This window comes from Theobroma cacao, chromosome 2, assembly GCF_000208745.1.
Source record: "Theobroma cacao cultivar B97-61/B2 chromosome 2, Criollo_cocoa_genome_V2, whole genome shotgun sequence".
Classification (NCBI taxonomy): domain Eukaryota; kingdom Viridiplantae; phylum Streptophyta; class Magnoliopsida; order Malvales; family Malvaceae; genus Theobroma; species Theobroma cacao.
Window position 1 is genome coordinate 41,036,619 of NC_030851.1, and position 24,086 is coordinate 41,060,704.

The 24,086-nt window shown below is 34.9% G+C and overlaps 2 protein-coding genes and 2 long non-coding RNA genes across 4 annotated transcripts; 3 read left to right on the forward strand and 1 right to left on the reverse strand.

Moving 5' to 3' along the window:
- On the forward strand, window positions 7,406-11,427 carry LOC18610566 (ABC transporter G family member 21). Its single transcript, XM_007046291.2, has 5 exons — window positions 7,406-7,846; window positions 7,938-8,736; window positions 9,837-10,028; window positions 10,168-10,346; window positions 10,580-11,427. The coding sequence occupies exons 1-5, from the start codon at window positions 7,613-7,615 to the stop codon at window positions 11,228-11,230; spliced, it is 2,055 nt and encodes a 684-aa protein (XP_007046353.2). The 5' UTR covers window positions 7,406-7,612; the 3' UTR covers window positions 11,231-11,427.
- On the forward strand, window positions 12,485-13,200 carry LOC18610567. The gene is made up of 2 exons (XR_001926413.1): window positions 12,485-12,747; window positions 12,973-13,200. It is a non-coding gene; the product is annotated as an uncharacterized LOC18610567 (long non-coding RNA).
- Window positions 14,560-15,112, forward strand: LOC18610568. The gene is made up of 2 exons (XR_001926812.1): window positions 14,560-14,771; window positions 14,888-15,112. It is a non-coding gene; the product is annotated as an uncharacterized LOC18610568 (long non-coding RNA).
- Window positions 15,486-22,458, reverse strand: LOC18610569 (probable isoprenylcysteine alpha-carbonyl methylesterase ICMEL1). Its single transcript, XM_007046294.2, has 11 exons — window positions 21,638-22,458; window positions 20,032-20,108; window positions 19,503-19,572; window positions 19,313-19,393; window positions 18,884-18,958; window positions 17,646-17,747; window positions 17,423-17,563; window positions 17,086-17,151; window positions 16,843-16,986; window positions 16,545-16,635; window positions 15,486-16,136 (listed from the first exon to the last, which is right to left on the reverse strand). The coding sequence occupies exons 1-11, from the start codon at window positions 22,006-22,008 to the stop codon at window positions 15,975-15,977; spliced, it is 1,380 nt and encodes a 459-aa protein (XP_007046356.2). The 5' UTR covers window positions 22,009-22,458; the 3' UTR covers window positions 15,486-15,974.

The window sequence follows — 24,086 nt, forward strand, 5'->3', positions numbered from 1 at the left end:
CCTGCAATCATTCTCATCTTTTACATGTCATTTGGGAAAATGAATGCATTAATCTGTCTCGCTTCTCTTTGTCAGTCATCCCTGAATTCGTTAGATCTTCCCCTTCTTTTTGAGGAGGTACTCTTTGTACGTACACTCTCCACAGTGCGTGGAATCTAATGTCTAATTCATTACACATGTATACTTGCCTGGCTTTATGTTTTTGGTGTTCCCTCTTTTTCTCCAGTTTTCTTTTCGATACCCAAGATGTCAAAAGGTTGTTTAAAGGAGATACCATCCCTCCATTTATGGAAGTGAGGTTCAATCAAGTCGGCCTGCAACACCAAGCAACCAGATCAGAGCCACATAACCTTCCTTCCTTTGCCTTAGGTGTAGTGCTGTCCAGCTAATTTTATTTCTGAATCCCTTGATTCAAAGATCGATCTTCATTTTAGTGCTGCTGCCTGCTGATCCATCTTATGGTGACTTATATCATATAGCTAGCTAGCTAGCTAGCTTGTACTACACCGCCTGCCTTGTATGTAATTTGAGTGGGGAGTCACTTCATATCTTTTCCTGGATTCTGACTTCCATTGACAACTGTAAATATATATCTCATTTCCTGCATCTTTTTAGGTGTAAATGCACGATTAACCCAACATTCTTAATCTGTGGCGCTCCCATTAATGCAATCTTGCCTAACTTTTTTATTTGCTGTTTACTTTTACAAAGCCAGGTTCCATTCCATTTCGCTTCCGATGCTGCTGAAAACCAATGATTAATTGGTGCCAAATTCTCTTACTTTTTTCGAGCAACAAGCATGGAGCTGAACAATTTATTCTCTCTGTAACCTAGCTAGCTACCTATATTTGACTCGAAAACTTCCATCCCCAGTCATAATCGTTAACAGAAGCCTGTGTTGGCATGCATGTTTTCGATACCATAAGCCCAAAGAGCATGTTCTGTCAACTACAGAAAGTTGTTACTGTGAAAGCCACTTGTAGGAGCACTTCTTCCGTTGTGTTAATTCATTCGATTTGATTTGATTTCCAACTACCTACATCACCTATTGCAGTTTTGTTGTTCTAATAATTATCAAAGAAGGTGGTTTCAAACTCCAATAAAACATATTTAATTTTAATTAATTAAAAAATGTGTCTTTAAATCTTGAATCTTAAAGTCGTAAGAGTGACGTTAATATAAACCTTATCCAATTTTCCTTTCCGTCCCTGAAATGAGGAAACCTCACCTCTCTAACTCTATTAAGAATGCAGCTCTTACGTCTAGACATAGCTTAACTGTTAGCAAGTATTCTTTTCGATATAATAACACCAATTTTGAACTACACAGCAAGGAGAGAGCAAAACAATGTATGTTGAACTTGATCATTAGCAAACTCCATTCCGAGTCTGCAAGCAACGATTGGGCTGAATGTCCTTCATGTTTGACGATCGATTTGGTTCCTATACGCTAAAGCTGTCAAACAGTTCCATGCCACCAAACAGTTCAATTAAGGATAACAATCTTCGTCTCTTTCAACGAAAAGGCAACGTTTTCATACGAACTTTTGCAAATTGAGGTGACAAATATTGATAGTGGAAAGAGAAATGGAAAGAAATTAATGAAAGTTACTTTAAAACTTGTTCGATTTGAAGGAGAATAAATAAGTTGATGACGTATTTAGTAATCGAATAATTAATTAAACAAACCCAAAATTAACAGCTAATTAATCCTTCTCCGTATGAGTCAAAATCGGTGGGATTTTCCATTCAAATGTACCCTGTCATGTGTCTGAAATCTGAATGCATGACGACATACTAGAGCATCAAATCGATGTCATATTAAGTAAGCCGAAGAAACATATCACACACAATAAATTTGACATTTTGGTTGTTGACAAAAAAGATAGTACGTCGATTAATAAGTTGAGTGTTAGCCAATACACTTGTCGCGTGGGGATTGTCTGGCTACCAGCATTGCCATTGGTGGCGCTGTCATCCACTATTAAATTCATTACCTTTCACATGACGGGGACCATGCATCAACCTGATCATGTACGTATTCTCTTCTTTCCCTTGGGTGCCAACTTACAATATTTTCCAACCGATCATCGTGTATTAGTGTTAGAAATGAAAAATTGACAATTCTATTTCCGCAAGGCAAACGCAACACGATTTAGAGAAGGAATCGAATTAATTTTCCGGGCTTTGAGACCATATTATATGTATCTGATAAGCTCAAACTTGCTTGCTTAGACGACTACTGACTGGTCATCCATGTCCAGCCGTGCTAATAAAACTGATATTCAAACTATGACCGATAATATTCCCACGTCTCCCCATTTCTTGTGAGTTGTGAGTAAAACTCTTGGAACAGGGTTGATGACTTTGTTTGAAAAAGATCGATGCCTATAAAAAACAAAGTTGAGTACTGGTACGAATGAGCATTTTGATTGTGTTGGAGTAGTGCGCATTAGGAAGCTAAGCATTTTATTTTTGCCTTTTTTTCTTTGCACGACAAGATAATCATACGGAATGGAAATGGTATTGCAGATGCATTGTTATTGGAAGGAGTAGTTGATGATGAAGCAGCAGTGTTTTATGGTGTGACAGGAACCGGGACAAGATGCTGAGATGCACTAAAGATACATGGAATCTCATACCTCAACACATGAAATAAGTAGTGATGCTTCACTTTAGTGCAACAATGACTAATTATTTTTGGCATGTCCACGGTTCTATTGCTTGGGATTTCAGTGGAGGCAGCTGGGGGCATACCCTTGGCAATGGACGTTCGCCCGCTGCCTCTTTATATATTAATAGTGTCCTAATTGAAAGCATTTTCGCAAGCCCTGTCTACCTTCTTGGGTTTTTGTTTTTTTCCATTTGATATGTATGACAACTTTTGACTAAGATTAGTAGGATTAAACTGTTGGAACTTAATTTATATATAAGCTTTTATCACTTAATTTGTCTGATTTCCCCAACATAGAAGAGGGTAGAATATATATATATATATATATATATATATATATTAGTTAAGTTGTTAAATTAAATTTTAATTAAAGCAAATGCTCGAACTTGATCACACTTTTAAAATAGGATAAGTTTGAACATATATAATAATAATAATGCGGTCTCACCAATAGCTAGGAACGTACTTGACTTTCAAGTTATGGAGCACTATATATCAACTTATTGTATTGGCAATTTATACTAAGAATTCCATTAAAATAAAACACTACTTACACAATCTTACTTCATCAAGCTCCATTCCCTANGTAATATATATATATATATATATATATATATATATTTAGTTAAGGTTAAATTAAATTTTAATTAAAGCAAATGCTCGAACTTGATCACACTTTTAAAATAGGATAAGTTTGAACATATATAATAATAATAATGCGGTCTCACCAATAGCTAGGAACGTACTTGACTTTCAAGTTATGGAGCACTATATATCAACTTATTGTATTGGCAATTTATACTAAGAATTCCATTAAAATAAAACACTACTTACACAATCTTACTTCATCAAGCTCCATTCCCTAATGATCTCTTCATCTCCCCCAAAATTTGGCTGCAGAAGCCAAATGTGTCCTTCATGGATATTAAATTGTATGAACATAAACATGGAAAACACTAATAACATTGAGATCAAAATGAGGTCGCCAGGTTACTCAAAAGAGACAAAAACCACAACAGGTACCAAGTTAAAGAAGGCGTTTGCTCTGAATGGCCACTAAGATTTTTTTACCAAAAGCTGGAAACTTTCCAGGAAACAGTCAGAAACATTAGTGAAAGTAGGCAAAACAAGGTGATCAAATAAAGAAAGTAACATTGCTTCTTGCACTACTGTACTCTCTCTCTCTCCAAGTCTACGTATCCATGAATATTTTTTTTGCATTGCATTTGTGTCCTTCTCTCTGGTGATTAATTCCCCACTTGTCTTCTTTCCGAATACATGAATGATCCTACAATGGCACCACACATCTAAACCTGGTTGTTGCCAAATTTTGATGGAAAATCTCGCTCTCCAGGAGGAAACTAAATCCATTCAAGAAGAGGTTTGTCTGGGTTTTTTTTTTTAAATTTTTTTCTCCTTTAGGAGTGGCCAAGACCATCCATATACTGCTAGTAATAGATATAGATTGAGGTGGCCAGCTATTGCCTTGTTGAAAATGACTGGGGGTAGACGCCAGCTCAAAGTGATGGGATGAGGTCAGACCTCAAGTTGTTGATAAACATTGAGAGAACATATCCACTTTTTACAGTCTCATCCAAGTTTCAAGCATAAAATGCTCTTTGCTTTCATTGGCCTATCATCATCACCTAGCTTTTTTGGATGGCAATAGAAGCAGGCTGCGATTTAACATCTTCTCCTCATACCCACAATTAATTACTTATAAATTAATGATGGATGGTTCCTGGCCTTTGCTTTGCCTCAAACCTTCTTTATTGATTTACTTACTACTAGCACTATGTATGTTATTTCCTTGAACAAAGTCTTCTTTATGCACAATTTTTTATCCCTTTTATCAATTTTTTAATTTGTTTTTTCAACTTTTTCTTCTTGAAAAGTTATATACTATATTAATTGATTTTATATGTCGGCGGTGAAATATTTAAATTTTACGAACATATTTCACATTTAATATTAGAAATAAACATATGATCGAAATCACAAAAAGATAAATATGTACAATAATAATTATTTATGATATAAATAGAAATGGTTGATGCTAATTACAATATTCTAGTGGAAAAGATGACCTATTGCAAAATGCGAAAGTCATGATGCGCAAGAGACCCACAACTGCTGACTCCTACTATGGTATTCTTCTTTATTGGGATTTGTCTTGCCACGTGCAGTGATCAAATGATGATTAGAATCTGGTCTCTACTTTAATTTATTTTTTCAAAGAGGAAATCTATATTAAGTAATTAAAACAATATAATTTATTGAGTTTTTGACAAAGAAAGTGGCAACAAAGCTGTGCTGGCAGCCTGGCACTTGACCACTTTAGATTCTTATGTAGTTGTTATAATCCAAGGCATGCAATTTTTGGTATTAAAATTAATACATCCTTGTTCTTGGACATGTAATAATATATAGTTGTAAAATATTCATTAATTAGTTAATTAATCATGCTAATAGAATTAGAAAAATCCCATTGAGTAAAGAATCGAAGAATTAGGCCAATCAGACCAACAAGAGAAAAGAGATGATAATTTAATAAATGATATTTAATTAGCGAAGGGGAGAAATGGAGATAATTGAGAAAAGCAAGGCACTAAGACAGTGTTAGTGGAGAGGTGTAAAAGTTGCAACGCGTCTTCCTTAATTTGATGGCAAAGTGGAAAACGATATAAAAAGGAGGAAGGGGTTGCTGCAAAGCAACGACACTTGGCAAATGTACAAGACCCTAATGGGGTGCCAGAGAATCAAATTTGCCGTGGTCTACAGTAAAAAGTTCAAAACATTAAAGTATACAAAGTGGGGAAAGATCATGTACTAGCTACAGCTACCAGATATTTGTATATAGAATCCAAAGTGTGCATGGGATTTGGGAGTAACCCTGGATTGTTTTTTAATTAGTGCATTAATAAAGGTGATTATTAGATATTCATCTAAGTAAGTGCTCTTAATTATTAATTTAATCAGTGACAGTTGTATATGTCTAATCTTGAACTGTTAAAAAGATTTTTTTTACAGTAGTCACAAGATTGGATGCATTGAAAAATATACATCGAGTCTTGATACCTAGAAACCTGCAAAAAAAAAAGAAGAATATTCGAAGAAATTGTCACATAAAATCTTTTTACCGTACAAGTTAATGAAGGGTTTACAATTGAAGATATACATCCATTAATGTTGACATGAAAATTTGAGTTGAATTTGGTATAAAGAAAAGTGGATGGTCATAGTTGGAAGGTGGAGATCAGAGTTGGGATTGAAAATGAGGATGTAAAGTAAGCATCTAAACTTGGCAATTGGAGAGTCTACGAGGATACCTGGCTGATTTTGAAGCAAACAGTAAAAGCAGAATGAATGAGGTTGGAATAGTTATGGAAAGAAATGAATATTTTTCTCAATGTCAAGGCTCTCCTGCAGGATGCTGATTTCATATCCGATATGTCCAAATTATTCCAGGAATTCCATCTATTTCCTTGAGCTGTATTCAAAACCATTGGTGCAGTTTGGTTTCTTTTGTCCATTTTCACCTTTTGTAGATGATGCAATGCAAAGGGAGCTATTGTATATAGCATAGCTAGTGCAGTAATTGAGGGTGAGGATGATCATATGACACGTGTGTTGTTGAGTGATTAGTGTTACATGAATAAGAGAGAGAAAAAGAAACCAAACAAAACAAAAACACAAACAAAAAATAAGATAGCATAGAGGTTTGGAGGATATGTGGAGAGCTGACGGGTCGTTGAGGGAGGGAAGCCAGCAAAAGTCGTCTTTTATAGGAAACACGACACGACACAATCTGGAGCACTACCTCTCTCTCTGAATGGGAGGCTGACACCTGCAAGCACCTCCGCTCTTTTTTCTCCTTGAACGAGCGCCCCAGAGCCCCAGGAAAGAGAAAGGAGATAGATACCTCCCCCTGGCCCCTGTTCATTTCGTACTCCATGAAGTTGAAAGCTAACAAAAACCCAACAAGCAAAATAAAAAATAAAAACATAGGGTTGGGTGGTTGGCTGGTTGGGGTTCTATTATAATCTATTTCACACCCAACACCTCACTTCATGATGATTAAAATCACCACCTACATTATCACACTGTTTTTGCTCTTCATATCAAAATAAATCTACTCTTTATATACTCTGATTTCTCTGCACTATTTATAGTTTTCTTTCAAACCTAGCAACTATTACTAGTCTTCTCTCTTTCTTTCTCATTTCGGATTTTAACTTGAAACTTGAAATCATCTCAATATAACTAGGAAATAACTTGAACTGTGAGTAAACCGATCCTAAAATAACTTAAATCTTGAATTGCTTCAACTTAAAACTTTCAAAAAAAAAGTAATCCAAATGTGTTTATTATGCGTCTATTTTATGGACGGCAAGGCAATTGATATTAAAACGAATCAATTGAACAACATCAAGCTATATAAACGTCCAAGTAATTTTATATGTATATGTACATGGATCTACGTTAACTCATTACATTTTACATTGCACATATCAATCACAAAACAATTTATTTCAATTAAAAATTTTATTTTTAAGAAATTATGAAATGTTTCATAAATTGATTTTTTTTATTCTTAAATTATGGGCGATGACGTGATTTGAGATGGAAGAAATGCTCTCCAAACACGTAGACAAGTGGAAAGGGCAGAGCAATCCACGAATACATCTCCCTTGGACCGCCCAAAACAAACCCTCTTGGCTTAGTATATAGTTTCCTCAGGCTTTGCCCTTACGCCATCAGCCATACCTCAGACTCTATTTCTCGTGTGCTTTCCTCACTTTATTAACTCACATGACTTGTTCTTGCATGTGAGTCGTGATCAGCCCTCTCCGATCCTCCTCCTACTCTTCACCTCTCCACCCAGCTCTCGATCGCCATTACTCTCCTCCTACCATCTTCTTAATTCCTCTAAAAAACCATGATGCCCCCTGAGCAAGAAACTAGCAATATCACCATCCATAATAGTCCGGCCAGCATCATCCTCACAAACAGGACCGAGAACAATGTTTCTGTCCATGCTGAACCATCCGCTTCATCCATCAACGTTGTCCCATGTTTTCAAGAGCCAATCCCTGCCCATCAACAACAAGAACAACAAACTCCACTTCGGATTTCAGTTCTACGCGAATCCTTACGTCCTGTAACTCTTAAGGTTCTGTACACTCTCTAGTCTCTTGCACATTTGGCTAAATATGTGTAACAGTGGCTAATTATGTGTTTACAACTTGTTAATCACATTGCAGTTTGAAGAAGTAGCCTACAGCATCTATTCGAATACCACGGCTAGAAGGTGTTTATCCTCGCAAGAGCCGAAACCCAGAATAAGTGTACTCAACGGTGTTAGCGGTGTTGTTCGACCTGGTGAGCTACTGGCAATGCTTGGCCCGTCCGGTAGCGGTAAAACCACCCTCCTGACAGCCCTTGGAGGTCGTTTAACTGGAAAGCTATCCGGCACCATAACATACAATGGGCGGCCATTTTCTAGCTCCATGAAGCGCAAGACAGGCTTTGTCTCTCAAGATGACGTGTTGTATCCCCACCTCACAGTGTTAGAAACGCTGACTTATGCTGCTTTGTTGAAATTGCCAAAAGAGCTCACCAGGGAAGAGAAAATTGAGCAGGCTGAATTGATCATAGTGGAACTTGGCTTAGTAAGATGCAGGAACAATATAGTGGGTGGGCCTCTTCTTCGGGGGGTGTCGGGTGGGGAACGTAAACGTGTCAGTATTGGCCTGGAGATGTTAGTGAACCCGAGTCTGTTGTTGCTGGATGAGCCCACTTCAGGACTCGACTCCACCACAGCGCAGCGAATTGTAGCTACCTTACGCCGCTTAGCACGCGGTGGCCGGACCGTGATCACCACCATTCACCAGCCCTCAAGTAGGTTGTACAGGATGTTTGATAAGGTGTTGGTGCTATACGAAGGGTGTCCCATTTACTGCGGGCGTGCCGATCAGGCCATGGAGTATTTCAGTTCCATTGGTTTCACACCCGGTTTCAATTTCTTGAACCCTGCTGATTTTCTGCTTGATCTAGCTAATGGTAAGCAACTCTTCCAACTTAAAATTTCTTTTAATTGATAACAGAAATTGCAAAGTGGGGGAGGGATTAGAAGTTGGAATGACCAAACCCAGAACTTGAAAGAATGATTATCTGTCAACTTATTTAATTGATCATTCAATCCATTGCTGCAACCTTACATGCATATTTTCTTTTCTTTTCTTTTTTAAGGTTATTGAATATATTAATTTAAGTTCAAACTAAATCCTTCTTCATATTTTATGTTTTCAATCACTGTCATGATGCTTATGTGCTGTTAATATCAGAAAAGAAAAATGCTAAAGCCCCAGCAACAAAAGTATCATATATAACATGAGATATGACAAAGACAACTCTAAGTTTAGATATCAATGTTGCGTTGGCTTGGGATTTAATCCATTTTCGACCACACGTACACACAACCAACCATTAAAGTAAATAACCTTTTAGCATTTATATGTGTAACTAGGAAATTAATGGTCCCTCTGGCTCAACGATTTTCAGCATTTCTGAACCTAAAGCTACCGTATTGGTGAGGTAACTAACTAAGATAGGTTTTTTTCCCCCTTTTGCAAGAGAAGCCAGCAGCATGTTAACCAGAATGCACTCTAATTGAATAATCAGTCATATATTTTAGCTTTGAGCAACGAAGGCTAATAATTTAAGTCAAAAAGGTTGTCAATTAATTATTTAATTCGGGGTATTTATTTTTGTTTCTTTATCTCTTATATCTTTCTTCTTCTTCTTCTTCTTTTTGACTGGGATTTGCTTATTGATAATTGAAGCTCTACCATTCACTTGATTTCTAATAATAACTTTTTCATCTTTTTGGCCCTTCCCCACTTTGCAATTATTTAGCTTTAGTTATAGTTATATATATATATATACATGGTGGATTTGAATAGTCTAAAAAGTCAACATAAGGACATTATTTTAGAAATGATTGTTCAATCAGAAAAATAATGAACACTAAGCTCTTTTGCCATGTGAAATAATTCATATGGAATGATCTAAAGATTTTTAGCTATTCAGAGGTCTAATAATTTATCTTATCTGATTCCTCTCTGTTTCCTGCTAATTACATGACTGTTTTGGACAAGCAGGTATAGCCCCCGACGTAAAACCGGATGAGCAGCTAGAGTTCCATGGCAGAGTAGACCACCATGATGATCAAAATTCCACTAAACACTACCTAATATTGTCTTACAAGAAGAATATATTCCCTGTATTGAAGGTTGATATTGACAGAAACTTGCATGATTCGTCTTTGTCAACAGTAATATCATCAAAATCAAGTAAGTACAAAAATTATAGTCTGCCAACAGGTGCAGCTGTATGCGATTACCATCAGTGCTTGTGTCAAAATGTGAAAGTTCTCTGCTTGCATGCAGCTGCTTTGTATTTATTTGGCAGTGATCATTAGTTTTCTTACAGGGTGTGAGGTCCGATGGAACACCACCTGGTGGGAACAATTTAAGGTCTTACTGAGAAGGGGTTTACAGGAGAGGAAGCATGAATCCTACTCAGGCCTAAGAATATTTCAGGTCATGTCAGTTTCGATTCTTTCAGGCCTTCTGTGGTGGCATTCTGATGTTTCACACATACAAGACCAGGTATCGATATCATGACCCTGAATTCTTTCCTTCAAGCTCTCCAAAGCATGAAATTTGGCTTGTGGGGGCCGTTTGGTACTGGTAGTAAAGTATATTCACTATTTTTCCAGTAACAGACCCTTGGAAATTTTACCTGGACGTTATGAAATTAAAGGATCTACTGAATTTATATTTTCAATTAGGCTGTGTATCACGATCAATAAACATTGATAACAAAATAAATATTTTTACAGGTGGGACTGCTGTTTTTCTTCTCAATATTCTGGGGTTTTTTCCCTCTGTTCAATGCCATATTCGCATTCCCTCAAGAGCGGCCAATGCTAATCAAAGAGCGAGCCTCGGGGATGTACCGTCTATCCTCATATTACTTTGCCCGAACAGCCGGTGACTTGCCAATGGAGCTTGTTCTTCCAACAATATTTGTTACCGTCACATATTGGATGGGCGGCCTCAAGCCATCACTAGTCACATTTGTACTAACCCTCTTAATCGTACTGTTCAACGTGCTGGTCTCTCAAGGGCTAGGACTGGCACTGGGAGCCATTCTGATGGATGTAAAACAGGGTACAACCTTAGCTTCTGTGACAATGCTTGTGTTTTTATTAGCCGGTGGATACTACATTCAGCACATTCCTCTTTTCATAGCTTGGTTGAAGTACATTTCTTTTAGTCACTTCTGCTATAAGCTGCTGGTGGGGGTGCAGTACTCAGTAAATGAGGTGTACGAGTGTGACATTGGGATGCATTGCAAGATAATGGATTTTCCTGCAATCAAGTATCTTGGTCTTGACAATAAGTTGTGGGATGTCGCTGCTTTGACAATAATGTTAGTGGGATATAGGCTCCTGGCTTATGTGGCTCTAAGAATTGGGCAGCCTCACTGACCATGTCTATCTGTCAATGACTCCTCCAGCAATTTACTTGTTGAAAGTCGAGAAATTGATGAAGATGGTCTGCAATTTGATTGCATAATCATGAATTCTGACAGAATCTGTGATCATTCAAGACATCTCTTGTCACATTATTTTAAGATTCAGGTCATCCTAATGAATTAAAGATTAGCAATTTTGTTGTCTATTTACATGGAACTTGTGCTGGTAAAGTGGGTTAATTATTATAAGAATCTGCTTTCTTAAGCTTTTATCACGGTCTTAGACCAAATATGCCGCATTATCAGAGGAGAATTGGGTAATTAACGGTAAGACAGAAAACATTCTCTCAAAAGAGAGAGTTAAGTTAACCGGTGCTTGGATAACTCCCATCTCTGTAAGATTAAGCTCCCTAAAAGGGGTGAAGCATGCTAATTATTCACCAAAGTTGCTGCTTACTGTACTTGCAATAACTAATTTGATTCTTTTCATAATTTAATGAATGAAATAATTCTTTTCATAATGGAAAATGCGAAACAGCAGCAATTGGCCAAGATGGAATAGAATCAAGACACTTGATAACTATTTCTTCTAATACAAACTATAAATATTAGCTTAAAACAACTTTCAAAAAAAAAAAATATTAGCTTAAAACCAGATAGCAGAACAGGCCATAGAAAAATCAGAAAGAAACAAAACAAAGACATCCCAAGGAATGATCGATTATAAGAGGCCTATCATGTCATCGAGCATGAGATTTTTGAGATGAGAAAAACTTGTCCCAGATTATTCTTGCTTCCCAATTCAATGAAGATTGACATTTATTAAGAAATACTACACATTAAGTTTTTGATCCTTAACTATACAGATTTTTTGTTTTTCTATTTCAAAAGCAAAAGATTAAAAAAAATTAAAAATGAGAAACAAAAAGAGCCTTAAAATTTTTATGATCATGCAGGTATCAATAAAAAATGCAGAACAAATCTTAGTTAGTCATGTCAAGTAGATGGTTAAATGATGCCCTCACGTCCTGATTCAGAGCTTCTTGGCCTTGTTTTAGAAGTTAGAATAAGCATCCATTATTAATGAACAATGAGAGTGAAATATGCCAAAGCAAGGGTATCTGATACAAGCATGAGCATCTCCCCACACCTAGCTCTCCAGCACAAGGTTATTCTATTCTGTAAGCTCCCATCAATCCACCATGCCTCCACTAAGTTGAACTCACTCATCACTGATATTGGTTCCTAAATCTCAACTATAAATTTGAGTTTGTCTTGGTTAATTTGTGCAACAACTGGAGTCCAACAAATTAAGGTAGAGGCACCTCTGGTTAATTTCTGTGGTAGCTAGCAGGACAGGAAAGAGGAATGGCATCACTCAAGGCTGAAAAACCTGTTGGCACTCCATCCTCGGGGTCGGGGCAGGCCAAGAAGGAGCCCACCAAACCCAGCGGCAGTGCACCCAAAGCTCCGATCTCCAAGCCGGCCCCTAAGAAGACAGAGCAGAAGCCTCGGGAGCCTAAAAAGAAGGTACATATTATTCTGTTTATTCACTTCCCATAGCAAATTGATGGATCCACTTTTCCAAGCTTTTGGGAGCTTAGTTCCAATTAATGCACTTTTAATAATCAGTGGCAAGGGACACATGCGTTAATCAATAAATTTTCCACGGTTAATTGATACAAAATTTGTTGCTTTAATTATTATTTTTGTGTGACTGATGTGTCTTAACCTTTCCTTTGGATGAATTGGCAGGCATCGGGAGCAAAGTCAGCAGCTAAAGTAGCCAAGTAGGAATAGGAAGACAAGAGCTTCATGAACAGGGCATGGAGCAGGAACTTAAGTGGTCAGGATGGTGATCATTGTTGGAATTACAAAAAATATTGCAAAGCTCTTGCCTTGTAATTATTTTTATATATATGCATGAATATGTCTCTCTTTTTAAGCTTTACCTAATCAATAAAAAGTTATTCCATATATATATATATATATATATATATATATATATATATATATTAAATTTTCAAAGGGTCTCCTCGTTTCTTCTTTAATCATTATAGATTGAATTTGACATTCAATTTTATTAAAACTATAATTATTCATAACTAGAAAGATTTAATTGAATCATTGAAAATATCTACAAAAGCAATAAAAAACGTTCAATTTTATTAAAATTATAATTATTTTAACTAGAAACATTTAATTGAATCATTGAAAATATCTATAAAGCAATCAAGAAAGTCTTGTTCTTTCTCATTGCCTTTCAAAAAAAAAAAATAATGACAAAATAAACACTCCAACTATGTGGCATATATATACATATTTTTAATTTTGAATTTGAAAAAAAAAAAAGGTTAGAACCTTACTTTTAAGAGAATATGTATCAACCAATTAACCAAATGTTATGATACATTTACGTATGAAATAATCAAAATTTAAATTATGATAAAATAATAATTAAAATTGAAAAAAAAAAAGGGAAAAAAACGAAACTTAAATGTCACACCCACGTTTGTCTCCACCAGCAGCAGCGGGGCAGTGCTTGATTTGAGTACCTTGGACTAATATGATGTGGAGCTGAAGTTGGAACAAGATGGCTGGCTACTAGTAATAATTAACAATGCCATGACTGTTGTTTCTTTTTTTTTTGAAAAACATGCCATGGTCTGTTCTAACGACAGAAATACAAGTTGAGAATGTGTTAGTTTCCATCTCTACGAAATTAAGCAATCAAAAGGCCTTGCTTGAAATTTAGCAAAACAAACAAATAAGGATCGATTTAAAGAAACAAACAAAGCCGAAGAAAAAGAAGAGGTGATGATGATGGAGAAAGACCCTAATTAATTAAGATATATAGCTACCTAGGCACGTAGGTCATTTTAACAGACACGAAAATCCCCCATTATTAATTGCTAGCTCCCCCTCCCCTCCTCTCCCCGGCCGCCCAGGTAAACTTTTTATCACTAATAGGTCTACAAATAATAATAATAATAATAATAATAATAATAGCTTTAATCCCATCAACATTCATTCAAAATTTTGTATGCGTGCTTTTTGTTCTTGTCAATCGCTTCATCTTGATATTAACCTAATTATTCTTTTACAAATTATAATCTTTATATTCTTGCGTAAAATTGAGTTACGAGGACGCTATATATGCTAGAAAATTATTCTAAGCAAAGCATCTGATTCTGTAAAATAATAAGGCTTGAAGTTGCTGTCCAGGTCGGTTAATTATTCCATTTCTTGTCTTCAACTTCCACCATCCACTTATCACCTTCTGCTCAGCGATTCTAATTCCTTTGCCACACTTAAGCACAAGTCTTCTATATATACAGACCATAGAATTAGGGAAGAAAACAACAATATATATCTAGTTTGTTTCTTTTGCTACTTGTCTGGCAATGGCATCACTCAAGGCTGAGAAACCCGTTGGCACGCAACTCTTTGGCCAGGCCAAGAAGGAACCTGCCAAGGCCAGTGATGGTGCCTCCAAACCCGCAGCCAAAAAGGGCGTTGCTCAAAAGCCTCAGCAACCTAGTAAGAAGAAGAAGGTATATATATTATCAGGCCATAACAAAAAATACGCTTTTTTATTTTATACTATCTATCCCTTTTCATGAATGAATACCATTAATCATCCTATGCTTGATTTATGCTTCATCTGCAGGGCAAAGGTGGGAAAGCAGCAAGCAAGCACTAGCTGCCTGGCAACTCAAGTGCAGATTTTCTTATGATTAGAGATCCTGGATATCTAGATGTTATTACTACTTATTTATGTTATGACTTATGAGCAGGGGAAGTTGATAATTTAGGGTTCTTGTAAGTTACAGTTTGACAAGATTGCGCTAATGAAATAATATAGCATCGGGAAGGGAATGAATTTATAGTAGCACCATCAACTTTTTTATTTTTTGGAACACCATCAACTAATTAAAGATTAAAATTTCAGTTAAAAAAATGATACTTAACCTATTTAAAAGGTCATTATGGAATTGTTTCAACATATACATGTCACGGACTTAAGTTTTCAATCTAAAAAACATGCTTAATAAGTTAAACAAGACTCATATTTATATACCTGAAATCCATTCCATCTTTTATTGATATATATGATTGGAACATTCATATAGCCTTTGATGCATGCCTCATGTCTCTCCGAGTACTTTCTGTCTCTCATCTTGCTTCCATTTCATCAATTTTCAAGTTTCACCTTGTTGTTATATATATAAAGTTAAAACTGGAACAAAAAGAAAGAGACAAGCATATATAATAGGACGGCGTATCTACAATCTAACATATTATATTGTTAGTGGGATTCAGCTTGACACTTCTTCCTTGAGCAAAACAAGGGAGAAACAAATGTGCTGCTGGACCTTCTACAACTGTAGCCCCCAGCATGATAACCTCACCTTTAAAACAGAATATTAAATATGGTACAGGCCTAGCCGAATATTACATACGGGCCTTCAAAACTATAGCAATGCAATGCAATGCAATGTTGAGTTTTCCACCATTTTAGCCCCAAATTTTTAAGAGATGGCTACCTGCCTACATTCTATGGTAATATACCCATTCTCCCACAATCCTCCCACAATTGATGCCAAGTAACCTCTTCACCAACGACACGAGAAAGAGGGGGAAAATAAGCATGGTAAAGATTATCTATAAAGTAAATATATTTCCATTGTGATATGCACATGTACATTTGGTAGTATATGCCTTTCGGGGCTGACAGATGAGCAATGGTCAAATGGCTAGAAAGGGCTGACACTATGAGCCAATTTCAACATGAATTCAGGTACAAGGCGTCTTCTTGGAGGAGCCACTGCATCTCTTGCAAGGGCATCTTCATCACCAGCATGTATGATGGCAACAAGGTCTTCAAACATCTCATCTCTGCCACCTCTCATGGGATCCTGAATAATATGTCGGCCAAATATATAACATGTAAATATTTCTCCTCAGTGAAAGTGACATATCAATGGCAAAAGATCCTGAGATCTGAGGCTTATGTGTATAGACAATTGCAAACTTAACAAGACAAGTTGGTGCTCAATAGAAGATAACATACAAATCATGCATTCCTTTCTGCTCTTAGGTCTAGGCTAAACAAGTCTTCCCCATCCTTAAAACCCTCATTCCTAAACTCCAGAACATTTTACTAGAAACTAAAGGACCTCAAACATTTTTTAAAACTAAACGGGCTCTTACTCAGTTTAAAGGACCAAACATATCAAGAGGATATACATCTAATGTCAGCAAAGTCTGCAGAGAAAGCGCACTGGTACATCTAACACACAAAGCATTGTTACATCTTCCATTACCTGAAGAAACAAATCCGTGTGAGTCTTTCCATCATACAATACGGATTCTGCTTTCCCTCCAAGTCTTTGAAGAGTATCAGCAAAATTTTTACTGCATGGGAAGCATGTTATAAGAAGTTTGTATAAATCACTTGGAACATTTGAATAAGTTAAGGCCTAACCATGCAACAATTATTACTCCAAAAGCATCTCAATACCGCTGAGAATGACAAAACAGTAACCTGATCTAACATTCATAATCCACAAAATTGACAATTAATTATGCAATCATGTAATTCATCAAAGAGGAGATTTAAACCTGGCATCTGAAGGAATGGAATAATCTCCAGTCCCATGAAAAAGAATGATAGGAGGAAGGAGAGAAACAGCATGCTTAATGTTCAAGTCCTGTACCAATACTTCAGGAGAGAATCGACGCATAGAATCTTCCCCCTCCATAATGCTATATGAAAATGCAAAGACATTTGTTCAAATTAGGGAAAAAGCAGATAATAGGGCAAAACAAGGTTTCGTGTATGTAACTTAAAATGAAAGTACTGACCTTAAAAAAATCGAACGGTATAAACCCCGACTATGGAAGTGATCTATAAGGTTAAAAAGATTGTACCTGTTGGGGAATGTTAATGATAATTGAGCATCACAGAATCAGCACAAAAAGGGAACTACTTTTATTACATAAAAATTTGCTTGAATATATATTAAGAGTGAAATTTTGAAACCAAAAACTATTCAATTTTTACTACTAAAGTTATATTCATCATCAACTTAAATTTCAGGAACATAAGGAAAAAAATTGAGCTGTATTGTTAGAATGCCCATGTCCATTACGTGCTGAAAAGAAAATTTCCAATGGCATGAAATTTTTAATAAATATTTACCCTCCAGACAAACCAAAATAAGCCTTTATCTGGGACACACTCCAAGAAACACTGTTGCCTTCACCAGCCTCTTTGATTGCCTGCTCAACAAGTGAACAAGCAGCGATATGTGCACCAGCTGACTGTCCCATAAGATAAATCCTGGCAAGACAAAGCATGAACAGAATACTAAATATAATGAACTGAATTAAAATGGAAATGTTACTAATCCCATGACCCATACCTGTTGGGATCACCTCCATATTCAGCAATATTATTGCAAACAAATGAGATACCTTGAGAAGCGTCCTTCACCATTTCACTTATTGTGCCTTGTGGAAAATTTCTGCATGCAGATTCCAATTATCAGAAGTAGGAAGGTTACACACTTGAAGCATAAATTCAAACAAAAATTAGCTACAGAGAGGTGTCATCCCAGAGCAGTATCAAGGGACTGATTCTTATAACATCCAAATATCATCACACCACATAAAGTGGTCATATTGTACTAATCCAACAGTAAAAAATTATTATCCAAGTAATTACATATTGTGCAATACATAAATTTTTAGTTCAAAATCCTTCATCAAAATATAACTTGCCAACTTTGATGAAAAATGGAGATTATAGTCATTTTAGAGATAAAAACACAAATGCTACTTATCATGAACAATAAAAAACAAATGCAGCCTTTTAAATGTGTTCAGAGTGCATCAAAATTCTTTCAGATGCCAATACCATTACAAAGTAAGTGTAACAGTTCCCAGTTAGATATTTTCCTTGCTAAACGGTACCCTAACCACCTTCAAGTTTTCAAAAGAAAGAAACTAGGAAAGAGCAAAGGGCCAAAGAAGGGGGAAAAGGAAAAGAAACGAAAGAAAAAAAACAGGCATATATTCTTTCAATTTTCAACAGACTTTCTCCAGATCCAATGAAATCCAATGATTCATATGAAGATGATAGCTGGTCAAGAAAAGTTAAATTCAAATTTGAGAACAAAAGATATTTGTAAAGGAAGACAAAAGGCAACAGTAAAGTCAATAAAAATGAATTACAGGTAAGGCATTCGCAAGAAGTTTGAGGGGGGACCAAGTGAAAATAAGATAATGAAATTGTATTATAAGATCATCGCATGCCCAAATAGACAAATAACTGCCCCACCAAGAACTTTAAAACTAAACAAACCAAGAAAAAATCAGTAAATAACATCTACTAAGACATGAGCCCCGCTGGTGATAAAAGATGAGAACAGGTTACATTTTGCAGTTACCAAATCACGAAGGTTTCTACATGTAATTGTTGAAATGCTTAAAAGGCTAGCTTATAACAGTAGTTATGATACAGTTATAAATTCTCTTTAGCATATGATATGGAGGTCAAAGTATAATTTATAAATTAATCAAGAATTATAATTAAGTATTAATCCAGCAAAGTACTGTCATGTTCTATGACAGAACGTTGCCTTAAAGGGATATATTTCACCTGTAGTCTATGCATGCCACCATGATGTCTCTTTCTGACAACTGTTGACCTAAAAGAGAACCCCATGCTTTATAGCTGCATCAAGAAAAAAAAAAAACTCCATGAAACAGATCAAGGATAGCAAGCACAAATCAAAAGAGGAGCCAAAAAGGGTATAAATATAACGACAGAAAGAGTAGCCATAAAAGTGATCAGAATCTGCTTTGGAAACGGTAAAGAAAAAGGAGAAATGATTAGTATGTACTTCCCCATCTGTTTATGTCAATTACTTATCATCTACGAATAGTTCAGGTATCTTTCAGTTCGATCACACAACAAAATAGAAGCTTTAATCTTCCAATAAAATTAAAAGGGAGCTAGCTGCTGGTACATCAAAAATTTCTATGACATGTCCAAACATACAACGTCCAAATACAACAAATCACTCACCCAATTATCCAGGCTCCACCAGTTATGAAAGCTACCACTGGTTTTGGCCCTTGGCTGCCTTTAGGTAAATAAAGATCAAGCCTGCAAACAAAATTTAAGCTCTCATGACTGAAATTCTAATATAATTGCAATGATATACATATTAAATGCTTGGAATGCACAAGAAATTGACAAAGACCACCAACTTTACCTATTTCTTGGCTGTTCACCATATATTATGCTCCTACGGACCTGTCTGGAGAAGAAGTAGTAATAACCAACTGCAAAAGACGAGTAGGCTTGTTATGCTTTTTCAGATCCATAAGTTAAATATAAACTGATGAGAGATGTCATACAAGACAGTGTCAAAAATTAAGACTTTGTTTGGTTGTTACTTTTGCTGCTTGCTTTTTGCCATTTTCCTTTTGCTTCCAAAAATATTGCTATAAAGCAAAATCATAATTGATGAGAAATGACCAAATGACTAAAATCAAACATTAATTCTAACATGATCATTCTATATATATGTAAAATCATGCATTCTTTATTCAAAATATTTACAATTTTAGTTTTTAATTCATCAAATATATTGTTTAATTTTGTGGGCAAATGAATTTTTTGCTTTTTACGACTAGAAGCAAAAAGCAAGTAGCAAAAGCAACAATCAAATGGCACTCAGTAATAGATGAATAGGAAATATATGGTTGACTTTTTCCAATGATCCAGTTAACAACATGGACCTTGAATAAAACCCGGCATGAGTAACAGTGCATAACAACCAAGGGCAAGAAATCTTGTGATCCATCTGTAGCCTACCCTGAAAATAATCAATGATCAGGAAAAATCTCGTAGAAAAGTTAAACGTAAAAGTGATATAAGCATCTCAAATAACAGTAGAATACAAAAAGAAAATTCTGAGTCCTTGAGCAACATATAGACAATAAAAAGATACTGATCTTAAAGTTTAAAGCCTCACAAATTGATACTTCTTCTCTTCTCTTTTTACTAACTCTAATTAATTGAGTTTGTTACATAATTATATCCTCTTAGGGAACTCATTAATATTCTTTTCAAATTAATCAAAATTCTATTTGCACTCCAGCACATACCTTGCACAGCCTACAACTGTTCTGTTCCTACATCTGCTCTAGTCAGCCAACAATTCATTTTTAGATATTCCCAATGAATTTACCATTAATACTATTTTAAGTTGAATTTCAGCTTATGGATCCCCATTCACTTTTGTCCTTGCTAAACATTACCGTACCAAAAGATAGATTCTTTTCTTTTGGGGGGGCAAGAAGACATTGATTTCCAATCTCTAACCATTTGTTTCATAATTCACTAGCAACATACACACGTATGTGTGTAAAAGGAAATGGAAAGTGTTTCTGAAAATATAAAATAAATTCTTTTTTTTAGAAAACAAAAAAGGAAACTAGTGAATGGGCAATTGTTGAGTAAGTGGGAGGTAAAATGAATATTATTCTGTAATTTTATTTATCAAATTAGTAGTATATACAAACATGATTCTTGCTGCATGCACAATTAGCTAAAGAATATAAGGTTTCTGTTAGATGAAGATGCTAAATTTATCATTGAAAACTTTGAATGGTTCTTAATTAATAAAGTAGATTTAAAGCTTCTTTAATAATCATTAGCTTTAGATTTCTCAACATAGGATAGTTGAATGCATCAGGAGCAAAACCAACTACAGAATTTTGTCTCAGGGTCATAGTACAGAAACCTCCACATAAATGGCCATCAATAAATATCATAAAATCTCACAGATGAGCTATTGACTCCTCATCCAATAAGTTACATCCTTTACTGCTCAAGGAATTGGCTGCAGCACATTCCCAACCCCAATTAGTCAGTAAAAGGAAAACAGCAACATAATCCAAGACAGTTATGAAAAGCAAGGGGGCCATTAAAACCGAATATTTGTTCCTTCTTTCCCCATTTTTAAGTCAAAATAGGAGTAGCAAAAGATTTTAGCACTATTCCCTATCATCAGATCATCCAATTCTTATTAATTTTTCAGACACCAACACAATGTACCACATTAAACCACTCTTATGAAAGCTAAAGATGGATCTCAGGGAACAATCCTTAAGCACAACAAAAAAGCATTTCCTGGAACATATGGAACAAACATCCGTGCCTCTCAATCAATCAAATATCAACTCTCCCAATATAAGAAAGATCAATCCACGAAAACAAGAAATACTACTTGACTGTCAATCCATCAAAACAACATTCTTTTAACATAAACATACAAGTAGTCCAAAGAAAAATGAAAAATATCATTAAAAAGAGAGCAATTTCACAACAAAAGAAGGGTACCCGAGATATCTTAGAAGTTTCAAACTTAAGCGAGTGATGAGAAACGTCTCGGCAGCAGCATGGCCGACTTCCCGGCTTATAGACTGGCGGGGACTCTCATCAGCTAGCAAAGCAAGCGAGCTATCGCTGGCAGTCCGGCGCCGCCTCTGCTGATAGTTGATGAAGGCATTAGAGTTGTTAACATTGCTTGTGCTGTTGTAACTTGAAGCTCTAGGTAGAAGAGGCTTAATGGGAATAGCCTTTTCAGTGTCGAATTGTGAAGAAATGAGGAGGCTCGTTGATGGGTCAGGATCGATCTCAGCTTTCAGCAGCATTGTGGCTGCCGATGCAGAGGACGGATGGTTTGATATGGGCAAGATTGGAGATGGCATTATATTTCTCCTTCTTGTTGGATTTTTGTTTCCTCACTTTGGTTTTTGGGAAGTTTGAGGATTAATCTTGGATTCGTTTCCGGTAGCGAACCTAGCGCTGTCTTTTGCTGTCCAATTCAAAATGTTTGTTGGTTTAATTGTTCATGAGGTTGTTACAAGAAGCAAAGACTTTGGTGTCCCGGAAAATTGGGAAAACATGGGATTCGACAATACTACTAGTACCAATCAAGATTGAAGAGGAGATATGTTGACCAAAACCCGGGCTGGGCAGGGCAGGGCCAGGCAGTCCCCCGGCGGACAGAAATTGGTCGGAGGGAGGAATGATAAAAGGAGAGATGGAGGGGCACAGAGCAGGTGTGTTGCCGGTTTCAGGCTATAGGCTATAGCCCCATTCTGGTTTGCCACATGGACGCATCCATTATTAATAAATATTTTTATCAGCAGCAGTTTTTGGAATTTGATCTCGTACGATTTGAACATTTGGAAGTTGGAATTGGTCCTTGTCTTTATTTGCCCTTTTAGACTTCCACGCCCCAAACTCTTCCCTGTTAAATAAATTATTTTATTAAATAAAATTAAAATATTAAATATAATTATGACGAATATATTTACCTATAAAATGTTTGTTAAATATATATAATAAATGAGTCATGAATGATAAGAATACACTATTAATTAAATAAATGTATTTTAAATAAGTTAAACAAATTAGATGTGAAATTTTTATGTCTAAATAATGTGGACAAGATTATTCTAAATTCAAACTTACTTTTTAACCTGATGTGGTGTACAAAATTACTAGTGGTTTGACAAAATGTGGTATACAAATAATTAGACGGCACCTATGCAGAGGCGGAGCCTCCGTATAGGATGGAGGGCCATTGCCCCCAAACATTTTTAAAATTTTTTATAAGTTTTCATAATGATTTCTTAAAATAATTTTTTATTTAATAATTAATATAAATAAACAATAATAAAATAATTTTATTTACTTGATTCAGTTTTAAAGTTTGTTTTATTTTTTAATTTATATTATTATTTATTTATTTTTATTTTATTTACTTATATATTCTAAATCTCTATAGATTTTTTTTTACAAATTTGTACAAACCATCAATCACATTCTTTTTTTTTTCTTTTTTATTATGTTATATGTGGATTTCATATTTTATTTATCATTTTCTTCTTCTGTCTGTTATGTGAATTTTATTTTTTATAATTTTAATTTTTAAAATAAATAAATTATTATATAATTTTCAAATATAAATTATAATGTTGCGCTGTTATTTAAAATTTTCAATATATCATTTTTTTATTTAGAATAATCAATTCATTCTAACATGTATATTATAAATTTTAAGTAATAAAAATATACATACAAATTGATAGAATGAAATACTTGTATTTCTTTTGTTACAATTTTATTTATTATATGTATTTTTAATGACTCTCAAAATAATTTTTTATTTAATAATTAGTTTTATTCTTCAAATTGTTTGATAGAATTAGAGTCATTATAATTAGCATATTGTTAGTTAAATCTAATAAATAAATTCTAAACTAATATATTAAGCCTATCAAATTTAAAAAAAAAATAAAAGTCTACTAATCTAACCGATTAAATGTTAATATAAATATAAACTTATTATAACATATTATATCTTAACAATCCAACATAATAGTTTATCATAACATATTATATTTCAATAGTTAAATCCAATAACCTAAAATGTTAATTAGCAACTTAAGAAATAAATAAAAACAAGAAGAGAGGTAGAATACAAAAAGTAAAAAAAATAATTTATTTGAGTTTAAAAAATTATTTTTCCTTTCACTTTTGCTCATAAAGATGCAAAGTGCAAAAGAAATTTCTTTTATACTTCCATTCAATCATATATATATATATATATAAATGACATCATCATCATTATTAATGTATATTTTTTTATATATCAAAATTTTTTTAATTTTTATTTAATTTTTTAAATTAATAATAATTAAATAATATATAAAACTTTTAAAAAATATTTGATATCTCTTTTTATTTGATCCTTTTCAAAATTGATTTTAGCTCCGCC

Bases quoted from the DNA above. Each gene is read 5' to 3' on its own strand.
- LOC18610566 (XM_007046291.2), top strand. From the start codon at position 7,613: ATGATGCCCCCTGAGCAAGAAACTAGCAATATCACCATCCATAATAGT. The intron at 7,847-7,937 runs GTTCTGTACACT...ATCACATTGCAG, and splicing joins TACGTCCTGTAACTCTTAAG to TTTGAAGAAGTAGCCTACAG. The intron at 8,737-9,836 runs GTAAGCAACTCT...TTGGACAAGCAG, and splicing joins TCTGCTTGATCTAGCTAATG to GTATAGCCCCCGACGTAAAA.
- LOC18610569 (XM_007046294.2), bottom strand. From the start codon at position 22,008: ATGCCATCTCCAATCTTGCCCATATCAAACCATCCGTCCTCTGCATCG. The intron at 17,564-17,645 runs GTATGGGTCATG...TTGTCTTGCCAG, and splicing joins TATGGAGGTGATCCCAACAG to GATTTATCTTATGGGACAGT. The intron at 16,137-16,544 runs GTAATGGAAGAT...CATATTATTCAG, and splicing joins ACACGGATTTGTTTCTTCAG to GATCCCATGAGAGGTGGCAG.